We start from the raw sequence: 14,356 nt of genomic DNA, 5'->3' as shown, positions 1-14,356 counted from the left end.
ATAATTTTGGATTGGAAAACGTGTCCTATCTATCTAACACAGAGGTGCAACCTATCCTACATACACCTACAAAGCTTGCAATCATCAGCGTTCAATATCAAAAAAACTTGGGCAGACGCCCGTTGAGCCGCAAACAAATGTCATAAAAAAGTATTGTCGACATAAGAAATTCGACGACTCCTGTTCTGTTCTGTTCTGTTTCCCATTTACGCCCCTCGGGGGGCCTTGGGTGGTTCGTTTTGGCACTTCCTCTCATGCTTGGCTAGGTTATTAGCAGTGATCCAGGCTCCGCAGGATCCACACTCTTTCCTCTCCCTGGTCCCCGTGTACCTGTTACCTCCCGTCTCCCTTGCCGCCGTGTTCCCTACCGTTCCACTCCCTCCTCCGCAACTCCTCCTATGACTCGCCATATTACCCCTTGTTACCGTCACCGCGCAGTCCCCACACCTACCCATCTGGTCCCCCTTACAGCTCTTGCTGTGGTTTGTTAAGTTGTGCTTCTCCGCGAAAGTTCTGTTGCATCTATCGCATTTAAACACCCTCTCCTGTATCCTGTGAACTCGTCGTTCATGCTGCACTAGACCTCCTTTCGTTTTACAAATTCGTCCGCATCCCTCCCACCTGCATGTTAAGTTTTCTCCCTGATACCTCGCCTGGCTCCTAGGTTTCTCCCCTCCCCTGTATCTGCACATTTCACTCTCCCATTTCTCTAGCGCTTCTTTTCTCCTTTTCACTGTCGCCTTCCATTTTTTCCGGTCCTGTGTTAAATTTTCTATATTCGTCCAGTCCTCTCCCGCTTCCCTTATGAGTCGCCTCCAGTAATTAACCACGCCTCCATTTAACCTACCCTGTTGTGTTCTCTCGTTTGTCCAGTGCCCTAGTATAACTTTTTTTTTATTTGTCCTGTTGTTGCTCATCCGAAGGACGTGGCCCATCCTTTCCAACGCCCGCGTCTCTATTTTTGTTCTGATAGATGTTATCCCCAGAACCCTACGTATCTCGAAACTATTGACCCCCTCTCTTTCCATTCGCAAGAGTGTTAAACCTCTCCCCTCATTCCATATCCACCGGTAGCATTTATCCGCCATGCTCTGCATCTTCGACATATCAGTCACTGTCCATGCTCTTGCACTGCAGTCAAAGAGCATTGTTGATTCGACCACTGCCTGTACAATAATTGCCTTCGTTCGTTTACTGACCTTTGTTTTCCACAACCATCTTCTTACTTTTGACCACGCCCAGTATCCCCTTTTAATCCTCGCTGCCCTGTCCTGCTTCCTCCCTATTAGCGTCCCTAACATCCTCGTACAATTCGCTGTCTCGCTTCCAAAAGCTATGTATTCTTCTTTTCCGTTGTGACATTTTTCCTCGAACTTCATCATTTCCGCCTTGACCGTTTCTTTGCCGACCGCTAATTCTTCCGTCCAGCCCAGGAGAGTTGAGTCGTCTGCGAAAAGGGACTCTTCTAATCGAAAGACTTCCTGGGTGCTGCTCCTTAAGGCCCTCTTTACTTCAATTGGAGGGAGACTATTACCTGGTCCCCACGACCATTCTAGACCGCACTCTTCGCCTATCTCCGCCGCTTTTTCTCTTCGTTTTTTGGCAGCTAACCGCATCGCCTGTGCGTGATACACATTAAAAAGTATCGGAGATGTAGCGCAACCCTCCCGAAGACCTCGTACCGGTAACCATTCCTCGCTTAGTTCCCCTCGACCCTTAACTTTGTATTTCGTTCCTTCATGCAGGTTTTTCAAGACCTCTATCACACCCTCTGTCATTCCTAAGTTTTCCAAAACCATCCACAATAAGGGCCTGTTGACTCGGGGGTATGCTTTTGTTATATCTAACAGTACAGCTCCCGGTCTGTTCCCGGTCGTCTCCGCCTTCCCAAATACCCTCCTTGTTTCCTCATCTATTCTCAGTATGATTTGCGTTGCGTCACACGTCGATCGTCCTTCTCTGAAACCATTTTGATTCTCACCACATGCCTCTATCTTCTCCGCCCATTTTCTAATCCTACTCGTTAGTATCCTTGCCATTATCCTGCTCAACACCGGGAGTAGGCACACACCCCTGCAGTTGTCGAGTTCATTTCTAGCTCCTTTCTTATGTAGGGGTATGACCCATCCTTCCTTAGCTTTGTCGGCCCAGTTCTCAACCGGTGTGGCTAATTGTTCCATCATGCATTGGTATAGTTCTTTCCGGGTGTCTATACTTAAGGCTTTCACTGCGCTAACACTTACATTGTCTACTCCTGCCGCTCCGTCTTTCATGTTCGCCAGTTCTCGTTCGAATTCCACGAAGGTTATTGCTTCTTCCATCTCTTCCGCTGCTGCCTTTGCCTCTGGAGAGTCCTTAATTTCTGTTGACGATGCCGTTCTCATTATCTCTATGACGTCCCGCTCGTATCTGTCTTCCGAGACTTTCATGAAGTGTCGTCTGAACTCTTCTGGCGAGAAAAATTCTTCTTCTATGTTCTGGAGGTCTTTCCCCCCTAAGTACCTTAGTGTCTTGTACATGCGTCTTATATCCCCTTTCGCTTCGGCGTCCTTTGTTTCGTCTACCAGTTTAAGCCACCACTCTTCTTCCCATCTTCTTTTAGCCTTCTTGTACTCTTTTCTGACCTCCTGCCTTTGTATTTTAAAGTTTTCCGTTCGTGTTCGTTCAAAACTCTTCGTAAGTGCCCCGATCCTCCGTTTGAACCCCTGTATTTCTTCTAAATGTGTATCCAGCCATGGACTCGGTGCTTTCTTTTCTTCAAATCCGCACACTTCTGTACCCGCTTCATTAATCAAGTTGACTAGGCGTTCACTTTCCTCACCCGTACCCTGTTGCTCTCTTTTACCGTCTACTGTCGATGCGAATGCTTGCCGGATTGATCCATCTCGAAGAGCTTCCCAGTTTATTCTCCTTTGAGTCTCACTTTTCCTAATTGCCTTCGCCCCCTTCCTTCTCCAGACCTCCATGCATTTCGGCCTGTGGTCCGATAGAGATGTACCCGCTATTACCGTGTTTATACTCTTCACTACCCTGCTCCGGTCTTTTTTCTTCACCATGAATCCGTCAATTTGTGCCATGTTCTTCTTCCTGGGCACTTCCAGGTTCCCCTCCTGTTGTGCCTAAAGAAGGAGCTAGTCCAGGTTAACCCCTGTTCGTGACACCATTCTATTAGATCCCTCCCCGCCGCGTTGGTCCTACCCAGTCCGAATGGTCCTACCGCGTCATCTTCTTCCCTCTGGGCGGTGTCCCCTACACTGGAGTTGAAGTCGCCTCCTAGTACTAGCTTTTTTCCGCCACATCTAATCATTTCGTTTAGCTCTTCTCTATACGCATCGAAATCCCGTCTATCGCTATTCCAAAGGGGCTGATATGTCGCTACAAACTTGATTTGGTTGACCTCTACTGCCGAACTCCTGTCCCCGCATGTCCTCTTGCATCCTTGTTCTCTCCAATCTAGCGCCCATTCGTCTCGGAGTATTATCCCGCTTCTTTTGCCGTGTATAAGGACCCCAAACATGTCTTTTTCTTTAATCCATTTCATTCCTTCCTCCTTTTCCCTCAGTTCGGACAGTAATACCACTTCCGCGTTACTCTTGCTTATACATCTTAGGATTTCTGCAAAACGATTCCGTCTAGGGAACGAGACTCTCGCCCCCTGTATGTTCCACGTCCATACCCTTGTTACTTTACCTTTCCCCTTCGTCTTTGCTTCCCTTTCCCTCTTTTCTGCTCTGGTCTTTTGCACCTTCTCCCTACGTTTCCGTTTTTCTGTTCGTCTTCTTTCCCTTATCTCTCGCTTTCCTCCCTCTCCTTTACACCAGGAGCACCGGTCGCATACAAACTCATCTGAGTATCCCTTGATACTCCGCAAGCTTGTGCATTTCATGTGGACATACCCCCCTAAATGACACCACACGCTTATCTGCCGCCTATCCTTGATTTCCTTCCCACAGATCGGCCATACGTATGTTTCAGGACCTGGGTTTCGTTCCACGTCTCCTGCCCTCACCAAAAGCTGGACCCAGTATGCAGGTTTACCCGGTCCAGCTGCCAAAAACCCGCCAAAGGTTTTTCCAAATCCCGCCCTTTACAAATCCACTAGACTAGTAAAACTTGCAATTTTTGCCCTTTACAAATCCCACCCCTTTAACATCCGACTCCTCCAGGCATGTATAAAATCATACAAGTCTGTTCTTGCTTGTCAAACGACGATAGATAAGATGATTAAGGAAATATAAAAAGAGCAAAAACAATTCAAGCGGACATTTCAATAATAAAAAATAGGTTTAACGTTTAAATCAGAAGGAAAATCAATGTTTGGGAAATGAAGCCGACAAAAGAAACAGACACACGATAGTTCTACAATCAAACTTTCCCGGAGAAAATTTCAGGTTTTTCCAAATCCCGCCCTTTACAAATCCACTGGAGACTAGTAAAACTTGCAATTTTTGCCCTTTACAAATCCCGCCCCTTTAACATCCGACTCCTCCAGGCATGTATAAAATCATACAAGTCTGTTCTTGCTTGTCAAACGACGATAGATAAGATGATTAAGGAAATATAAAAAGAGCAAAAACAATTCAAGCGGACAGAACATTTCAATAAAAAAAATAGGTTTAACGTTTAAATCAGAAGGAAAATCAATGTTTGGGAAATGAAGCCGACTAAAGAAATAGACACACGATAGTTCTACAATCAAACTTTCCTCGAGAAAATTTCAGGTTTTTCCAAATCCCGCCCTTTACAAATCCACTAGAGACTAGTAAAACTTGCAATTTTTGCCCTTTACAAATCCCGCCCCTTTAACATCCGACTCCCCCAGGCATGTATAAAATCATACAAGTCTGTTCTTGTTTGTCAAACGACGATAGATAAGATGATTAAGGAAATATAAAAAGAGCAAAAACAATTCAAGCGGACATTTCAATAAAAAAAATAGGTTTAACGTTTAAATCATAAGGAAAATCAATGTTTGGGAAATGAAGCCGACAAAAGAAACAGACACACGATAGTTCTACAATCAAACTTTCCTGGAGAAAATTTCAGGTTTTTCCAAATCCCGCCCTTTACAAATCCACTAGAGACTAATAAAACTTGCAATTTTTGCCCTTTACAAATCCCGCCCCTTTAACATCCGACTCCTCCAGGCATGTATAAAATCATACAAATCTGTTCTTGCTTGTCAAACGACGATAGATAAGATGATTAAGGAAATATAAAAAGAGCAAAAACAATTCAAGCGGACATTTCAATAAAAAAAATAGGTTTAACGTTTAAATCAGAAGGAAAATCAATGTTTGGGAAATGAAGCCGACAAAAGAAATAGACACACGATAGTTCTACAATCAAACTTTCCTGGAGAAAATTTCAGGTTTTTCCAAATCCCGCCCTTTACAAATCCACTAGACTAGTAAAACTTGCAATTTTTGCCCTTTACAAATCCCGCCCCTTTAACATCCGACTCCCCCAGGCATGTATAAAATCATACAAGTCTGTTCTTGCTTGTCAAACGACGATAGATAAGATGATTAAGGAAATATAAAAAGAGCAAAAAACAATTCAAGCGGACATTTCAATAATAAAAAATAGGTTTAACGTTTAAATCAGGAAAATCAATGTTTGGGAAATGAAGCCGACAAAAGAAACAGACACACGATAGTTCTACAATCAAACTTTCCTGGAGAAAATTTTCATTTCACACATTATGAAAAGGTCCAGCCGGGATTCGAACGGAAAAGATCACCCAAATTGCAATTTAATGATCAAAATATCCCAAAAAGTTGGCTTTCAAACCTTTTTATTAAAACTTAGCAGCAAATTTTCGCTTAATAATTTCTCTTAGAGGCCAGCACGTTCTTACAAAGTTATATTTGGCTTCTGTTCTGATCAACGCATAAACTCAGAGCTCAACTTCTTTAAAATCTTGACTCTTGACAAAAAATAAAAACCAATAAATGCTTTTTCTGAGGATACAAGAACTTTACACCCACAAATAACAAGCACAATTTAATATTTCCATCTAAAAGTCAAGTTCATGAGAGCCAACAGGAGAAACAGGAGCAAGCCCGTCAGCAAATATTTCTTCTGTTTTTCTCGTCATTTTTGTTCAAATTTCAGCGGCAACCTTGTGTTCGATTATTTGCCAATATAAGGAGGTGATACGCACTGGTGCAATCGTATAGAACTCGTTTGCCCTTAGTACTCCATTCTCTCTCCCTGACCTGACCTTGACCTCTACTTTGACCTCTCCCTCATCTTCCTCCTCTTCTTCTTCAGTCTCCTCACTCGCTTCTTCTTCCACTTGTCTCTCATTGCTGTGTCTGAAATTAATTCTAACTCTATTGATTTGAACTGTCAATTTCTATTATTTGAACAGTTTTTCAGAGAAAAGGCGTTTTATGTACACTTTATTAGAACAAAATACGTAACCTATTGAGCCAAAATAGTTAGTGAAGAACAATGAAAAACGGCCATGTTGAACAAGCTCAACATGCTTTTCTTCAAAATTACAAGTCTGAATCGAGCGCTTTTTAGATGCACTATTCCTTAACATTCTTAGGAGATTAAATGTCTACATTTGTAAAACTTGCATTAATTGATCAATTTCTGCTCGGTAGAGGCGGAATATTCTGCTATCGAATCAGTTCATTCAAACAATAGTTTTCAGAACAACAAATAGTTGATAGTGTTTAAGTAACTCTCCAACCACAGAATATAAAGAAACGCATAAATTTTTATCCTCAGCAGTTTGATTTGTTACAATACTATAAATGGTCTAAATTAGTGAGTCATTCAACGAATCTATTCAATTTATTCACTCCATCTTCTCATTTATTCAGATGGGCAGTTTGAACTTGACGTCCACTTCCACTTCTCTAGCTAGTCCCACAATGTCACTGAAGCGCACCACTTTCTTGGCGGCCTCGTCCAAACTGTCACAGGCGATTATCTTCAAGTCAGACGCTGTGATTCGCTCTCTCGCAGCTTCCTCGTGAGAACCTGAAGTCAATGTTGATCACAATGAAACAATGGATCTTTTTCCTCCTCCCCCCTCCCCCACCACCTCGCACAAGCATCACATCAATTTTATCTTTATGGCGTAACGAGTGGTTTTACAAGGTTAATGATGAAGATCAAATTCGCTTACCATGAACTAATGTTCATAACAATCGGACGATGCGAACAAAAGTTACATGAGGGGGAGGAAAAAGAGCCCAAACAATACCTAAAGAGTGAAATGAAATTCTTCAAACTTCAATCAGCTTCTAACTAAAATCCTAAATTTTTTATAGCAAAATAATGTCTAGTTATGTCAAAAGACTTCAAGATTCATACACGTCATCAAACAACTATCTGTATTTTCAAGGTGCTCAAATAACTATGATTTGAAGAGGTCGTAGCGACATTTTCCGAAAAATCATTACGGAATAAAAACTTAATCCTTTAAAAACTTGAAAAGCCAGCCCATTTCGAAAAAAAAAGAACTTAAAGAAACAGAAAAAATGACCGAGTTGTTTAAAAAGTCGTTTATGAATGCCAATATTCTGATTAAAATAATAAAATATGACAAAAAAACTTCTATCAAAGTTTGACAAAAAAACTTCTATCGGTGATTATTTGTTCCGCCTTCCAAGTAATCATTGACTCAGAAGTGAACGTGAACCAAATCAAATCATGAAAAAAACACTGAAGGTGAAAAACGTTCTCCGATGGTGCAAATGGCAGCGTGAAAAACTGGACTGCAGGAATTGACGCCTACCTTGAAGCCGTACCACCACTGGTACTTTCAGCTGCAACTCTCTCGCGGCCTTTATGATGCCTTCTGCGATGACATCGCAAGACATGATCCCGCCGAAGATATTCACCAGGATGGCGTTCACACCTTTGTCACTTGTGATCAAGTCAAACGCTTCTTTCACCTGAAATAACCTTACGCATTGAACTTATTCTACCTGAAATGAATAACCTTACACATTGAACTTGTTTCACCAGAGATAACCTTATGCATTGAACTTCATTTGCAAACTTCAGGTTTTGGCTGAAAAGTTGCAAAACATCGGAAAATCCGAAAGTTAGAGAAAAATCCATAAGTGCTAATATTTAGACGGGTAGATTTTAGATGACAAAGCATCATGATCTTTTCAGCCTTCATTAATTATTAAGCAGATGCATTTATAAAGCGTTGGTGTGGCGCTATACAACCTGTGCGCTGATCGTTGCATGACGGAAATGTCCCTTTCAATATACTTTTTCTAACCTGTTCAACAGTAGCGCCACCGCCCACGTCCAGAAAATTAGCGGGATCTCCGCCGTGCAGCTTGATTATATCCATCGTAGCCATTGCCAATCCGGCACCATTAACTAGACATCCTATATTGCCGTCCAGTCCAATGTAGTTGATGTCTGCCTTTTCAGCTTTGATGTCCCGCTCATCTTCTTGCGATAAATCCTTCAAAATTCATCAAATCGATTAAGAAAAAACTATTATCAGCCAGAAAACGCCTGGCTGGTTATCGGATTTCGTAAGCCATTCAAGGTACTTCGAGCGAATTACCTTCTTACTGAAGATTTCTTTCCTTCTAAAAGCTGCATTGTCGTCAAAATTCATTTTGCAATCCATGCAGACGATTCTTCTGTTGTAGTCTAAACTAAGGGGGTTAATTTCTAAAAGAGTCGTATCGTTGGCCACAAAGATTTCGTAGAGTTTAATGAACGTCTCGGCTGCCTCTTTGTGCTGAGCCTCGGGAATCCCAACTCGTTTGGCGAACGAGATTGCCTGATCCATTGTCGGACCGGTTAAGATGTCTAAGGGCTCCTAAAAGGAATACCGATGAAACAACTCATTAATACGAGAGTGGCCGGTCACTGTGCTTGTAGGCTAGAAGGTTCCGATCACTTTAACTCACCATAAAAAGTTCTCATCTAATCTGTTGCTCAATTACTTTGATAAATTTTAGAGTGGTTGGTTTCTTGTAATTGATTTGAAACTGCATGTTAATAATATCTCAAAAATCATTGATACTAAAAACTAACAGACAGTTTAAGCAGTGTCAAAGAAAGCTATAAAACATAGTCAACTGGCAATTGGAAAAAGAGGAGTAATGAACACAAGGAAACTTCAAGTTTCGAATTCTGAAGATAAAAATTATACCCTTAAAGCTCTTTGAATTTCAAGAACAATTTATGATTGATGCTTTTTTTCGTAAAATTAATATAATTTGAGAAAACTGGATCAAAAGGTCAAGTTTTTATTCCGCTGGAAAATCTATAAATTGAATTCTTCTTTCGAAACTAGAAGTCGATCACGTTTTTTCGCGCCATTTCCACGCTCGTATTTGGCGAGTGCCAGACTTTTTAAACTATTTATAAAATGTCGAATTTGAAAGAACCATAAATCATCTGAGAGCTCTGTGAATCTCAAAATCTTTTATGGCTGGCACTTTTTTCATTATACTAACCCAATCATCGAAATCGGTTAAATAGTTAAATTTTTATCAACTGGAAATTCTAAAAAAAGTCCATTTTTGAAACTAGAAGCGACCGTTTTTCGTCCCAGCTAAACTTTTATTAACTGAGAATAATTTGTCTTCATTCGGCAAATGAATTGAAAATGGATTTAAGATAAATAAAAAAAATTGCAAAAAAAGCAAATTTGAGCGTGAACAATTTTCCTGAAGCAATTTTCCTTTCAACATTTTCATATATTTATCTCAATTTGTCTCGAATGATGTTCAGTTTTAGAAAAATAATAATTAAGACATCTGAATGGTAAAACAGCATCGGGCAGAATAATGATCCGGTAACAAGGCCGACAATACTTGAGCAGACAATCGTAGAGCCATAAAATTAAGTCCCCCATCAAAACACACACACGGATACACTTTTTTCTTTAATTTAACGACCAAGCCGATAGCCAAAATGTTTCAAGCCGAATAAAAAGAAAAGAAAACTGAAATATACCAAATCGGTTTTCATAACAAATTTCGAATAGAACGGGTATTTAGAAATCAGAGATGCAGAAAATATGACTTAATTGAAAGAACCGATTTTAAGAAATGAATCAGCGATTATCTTCGACAGATTATTTGCGTAGAAAAGGTCTTTGTTCCAATTTGCTAATCGCTAGCGAAAACTCTAGCGAGAACAAGACAAAAAACAGCTCTATAAGTACAATAAGAAAAAACTGAAACAAGCCTCAAATTAGTGAAAATTCGTCTACGCCTCTCGGATTCGATCTCCGACCGATCGCGACCTAGCGATAATGAGTATCACTCAATAAACACGGACGCTTTATGAATAACAAACACCAGCCACAAATATAGCAGAGAACAGATGCTCTGATATTTCCAATGGTACAGATCGTGATTATAGCGAAAGTGCCACCAAATAAGTGAACACTTTTATTTGCGAGTTGGGTTAGAAAAAAGAAGGTTCATACTTATACACTACGCTGCTCGCAAGTATAATACAACTCGAACTTTTACATCTTTGTGGTTCCGTATTTTGCGTGACTAAAGAACACATGTTTTTTTTTCAGTTCGACCAACCTTAATAATGGCCTCTGGATTTTCTTTTGCTACCGCTTCTATGTCCATTCCTCCCGAAGCGCTTCCCACAAACACTGGGCCACCGAATGAGCGCTCCATGGCAATTGCGAAATAGAATTCTCTCCTATTGAACAACCTCTCCACAATCAGAACTTGATTGCATGGCCTTCCTAAAGGGTCAGCTTATTTTTAAAAAGACAAATTAAATGTCGACCTCTCTGCAAGTACCACCGTGTTCTGATCACAGCAATTTTTGCAATGTAATATAAAAACAAAAAAAAACTAAAGCCACTTTTAACATCTTCACTATCGCAGTATTGACGTTTTAGTCGGATAAAATATAATTGCGTCCTCTTTCAACTGAAGTTATTTTAGGAAATTTTTCATTGCCACTCGACTCTAATCACGACTGAAAGTGTCAAGTTTGATATATCACTCCATTTCACAGAAAATTTTTTGCATGGTTTTGAAAGAAGTTACATGGTTTTGCGTGAAAAAATAAATGGATCCACATTAAAATCTGGTGGAACAAAAACACTGGATTTTGGAACAAAATCCACAAGAGATGACACCCAAAAAGCTACATTTTTTAACGAATTTTTCATCAGTGTATATCAAAAGGAATCAATTCCTAACCCTCTCGCACGAAATACAAACTGTTCTCCTACAGAAGAAATCTGTACACAAATACACATTGAAGAAACCAAAATCCAATACATTCTCAAAAATCTTTTAACAAATAAAGCGTCAGGTTTTGATGGTATAGGTAATATAATCCTAAAAAATCTTTCTGAAACTCTGTCAAAATCGCTCTATCTTCTCTTCCGCACATTCATTAACAAGCGGCTCTTCCCGACCTACTGGAAAACAAGTCAAGTGGCCCCAATTTTTAAAGAAAAGAACAAGGCGTCAGTCGAGTGCTACCGCCCAATTAGCCTCTTATGCTCCGCCTCGAAGGTCTTCGAAAAAATTATCTTTGATAATATATACCCCAAAGTTCAACCTTTCCTGGAAAACGCACAATACGGCTTCCGGCAAAAAAGGTCAGCAGTACTACAAATGGTACAATTTTTGAGCAAAGTATATGAACTCTACGATGACAAAAATGTTCAAACACTCTCAGTCCTTTATCTAGATTTTTCTAAAGCCTTTGATAAAGTTCCTCATAGTATCCTAGTCGCCAAACTACGGAACATAGGTCTAAGCATTCAAATACAAGACATAATACAAGACTATCTAACAGATAGAATGCAGTTTGTGAAAATCAATAAAAGTTCATCAACTCTGAAAGAAGTAACTAGCGGTGTACCACAGGGCTCAATTCTTGGCCCTCTACTTTTTATCATATTCATTAACGACTTTCCCAAATGCATTGAGAATTCAGATTGTTTTGGCTATTGTGACGATATGAAGATCTTGTCTACTGAAGAAATTCATCTGCAAAAAGACACGGCAAATGTTGAAAAATGGTGCAAAGAAAATAAAATGCCGCTGAATGAAGATAAATGTAATTTGTTAAACCTCAAAGGGAAAATGGAAGTTACACTATTTAATACAAATGTTGATACCGCAAAGACCCAAAAAGACTTAGGTATTTTAATGTGTCACAACCTTTCGTGGTCAGTAAATGCTGAAAATCGCATATCAAAAGCAATGGGAGCTTTTTACAAAATCAAACGAAATATCTCGAAAAAAAAACATCTTTAAAGTCAAAATTAAACTTATACTGCGGATACATCGTACCAATCATAAGCTATGCATCGCAAACATGGTATCCGAACAAAGCAGAATTAAGACAACTAGAAAGAGTACAAAAACGAGCGACATCTTGGATTACAAATAACTTCAAAATGAGTTATACTGAAAGACTGAAATTTTTAAAGCTCCTTCCACTCTCAATGTACTTTGAATTACACGACATATTGTACTTAGTTTCACTACTAAAAAATAAACATGACATTGATTTGAATACAATTATTCATAAAAACGAATCACGAACGAGACAAGCAACACGTGGTGAGATTGCTGTTCATGCAACAAGACTGAAAAAGTCAAATGAAAATTATTATATACGTTCTATTACGCTATACAACTACTTTAGCCAAATTGTGGACTTCGAAAATCAAGATTATGACAGCCTGAAAATATCTATAACAAACACGTTTTGGAAATTCTTCAACAGAAATTTTGCAGAAAACAACTTGTGTATGTGGAGAATTCTTTGCTGGTGTGGAAACTGCAACCCACCGGGAAAAATTATGAACTTATAAACGAGGGTTCAAAACCCATGGAGAAATCCTAAAGCCTACACTACTACTACTACTACTACTATTTGAAAGCAGACCTTTAGCGCCCGTCTGTTTTGTAATTAGAGTATTCTTAAGCATGTTGGAGGAGATTTGTTCTACTTCTTCGGGAGAAAAGGCCATCTTCACGCCACCTTGCATGTTACTAGGGACAAAACTTCCTTTGCCACGGCCACCTGCCAATACTTGTGCTTTAACGACGTACTCATCGATAGAACTATTTTGGAGAAAAGAATCAGCAATAGATTTTGCTTCCGCAGGTGTTGATGCAACTTGGGCTTGAGGCAGAGTCAGCCCCTTTTCTCGGAGGATCTCGAAACTCAAGTATTCGTGCAATGACAGATCTCTCTTCGAGTAAATTACACTGACACATTTAGGTCTCATGAAGGACCTCGGAAACAAAACCAGGTTCCTTCCAAGAGAATTCATTGTTCCAACTAATAGTTGAAGTACATTTGTAATATCTGAAAACCTAGTTTTCATACACTGTTCAAAATTAATTGAAAGGACAAGCAATTACGTTTGTTATCCATCGTACTTTAAGTGCGTATCCGTAACTACCAAGCAAAAGAATCAGTCCAGCAATTCTAGAAACACAATTGGGGATAAACTATCAATTTTGAAAAGCTGTATTGATTTATAAGAAATCTAAAATGTTAATTCAAACGTTTTCGCACAATTTGTGCATCATCAGGATTAAAACTTTTTACAATACTTACAAAACGATCAAAGATCTGAAAAATTAGAAACGTTGCATTGTCCGTGTATTGATTTATTTTAATCGAACGCCAGATAATTGTAACATTCGCCCGGAAGATACATATCGAGGGAAAATAAAACTAAGTCCTAAGACGACTGGCTAACGTCTAAACAGAGCTTTAAATGTTTTTAACTGTGACATTCGACCAGAATGTGGAAAATGCAATCTCTGCAGAATTCGGAATTTTAGCAGTAAGCCTTCCGGATTGGTGGTTTTTAAAAACTAAGGGCGTTATTGGAACGTTTAGCCAAACGGTGAAGGCTGGAATATTCTAGTATTTTAAAATTTCAAAAATTCGAATGATGACGTCACATTTCTGAGAAATGCTGAAACGGCCATTTTTAACAAAAAACGAGTGAAAAAACAGAACAACAACGTTGGTTGCGCTGACGAGAACAACTTGATCGAAATTGAAGAAGTCGAAATTGAAGAAAAACAGCAGCAGAGTGCAGAGAACGTTCCGAGTTGCAACTAGTGTGCTGCTACAATAGTTGCAAGGCCGTTGCGAACAACGGTGAAGGGTAAGAAATCAGCCCTCCGTGTTATCGTGAATTCGGACTTGAGGAGCTTGATTCACTGGATTCGGGAATCCGGAAGGGTCTCGGGACGGAAAAATTTTATTGACTCATATGAACTTTTAGCATCATGTCATGTCCTGACTTGAATTTAATTGATATTTGGATTAGTTTTGACAAGGATGAGGTGCTAAGAGTTGGGGGGGAAAGGGTTGATCCATCTTCGAT

At 39.8% G+C, this 14,356-nt stretch overlaps 2 protein-coding genes across 2 annotated transcripts in view; one reads left to right on the top strand and one right to left on the bottom strand.

Annotated features, from left to right (window-relative positions):
* Positions 1–14,356, top strand: part of LOC134839262 (uncharacterized) — a 354,799-nt gene that overhangs the window by 198,815 nt on the left and 141,628 nt on the right. The gene's annotated exons all lie outside the window — the stretch shown is intronic.
* On the bottom strand, positions 6,395–13,517 carry LOC134840609 (succinate--CoA ligase [ADP-forming] subunit beta, mitochondrial-like). Its single transcript, XM_063856537.1, has 6 exons — positions 12,892–13,517; positions 10,548–10,717; positions 8,555–8,815; positions 8,258–8,449; positions 7,760–7,919; positions 6,395–6,999 (listed from the first exon to the last, which is right to left on the bottom strand). Exons 1-6 carry the CDS (start codon positions 13,334–13,336, stop codon positions 6,836–6,838), a joined length of 1,392 nt encoding a protein of 463 aa, XP_063712607.1. The 5' UTR covers positions 13,337–13,517; the 3' UTR covers positions 6,395–6,835.

This window comes from Symsagittifera roscoffensis, chromosome 2 (genome assembly GCF_963678635.1).
Source record: "Symsagittifera roscoffensis chromosome 2, txSymRosc1.1, whole genome shotgun sequence".
Taxonomy (NCBI): domain Eukaryota; kingdom Metazoa; phylum Xenacoelomorpha; order Acoela; family Convolutidae; genus Symsagittifera; species Symsagittifera roscoffensis.
The sequence above is the reverse complement of the archived record's forward strand: the minus strand, read 5'-3'. Positions and strand labels throughout refer to the sequence as shown.

What these genes read in the sequence shown, in the direction of transcription:
- LOC134840609 (XM_063856537.1), bottom strand. Translation starts at nt 13,336, where the DNA reads ATGAAAACTAGGTTTTCAGATATTACAAATGTACTTCAACTATTAGTT. An exon ending in GTGGCGCTACTGTTGAACAG is followed by an intron (nt 7,920 to 8,257) that starts GTTAGAAAAAGT and finishes AGGTTATTTCAG; the next exon opens with GTGAAAGAAGCGTTTGACTT. An exon ending in AGTGGTGGTACGGCTTCAAG is followed by an intron (nt 7,000 to 7,759) that starts GTAGGCGTCAAT and finishes CATTGACTTCAG; the next exon opens with GTTCTCACGAGGAAGCTGCG.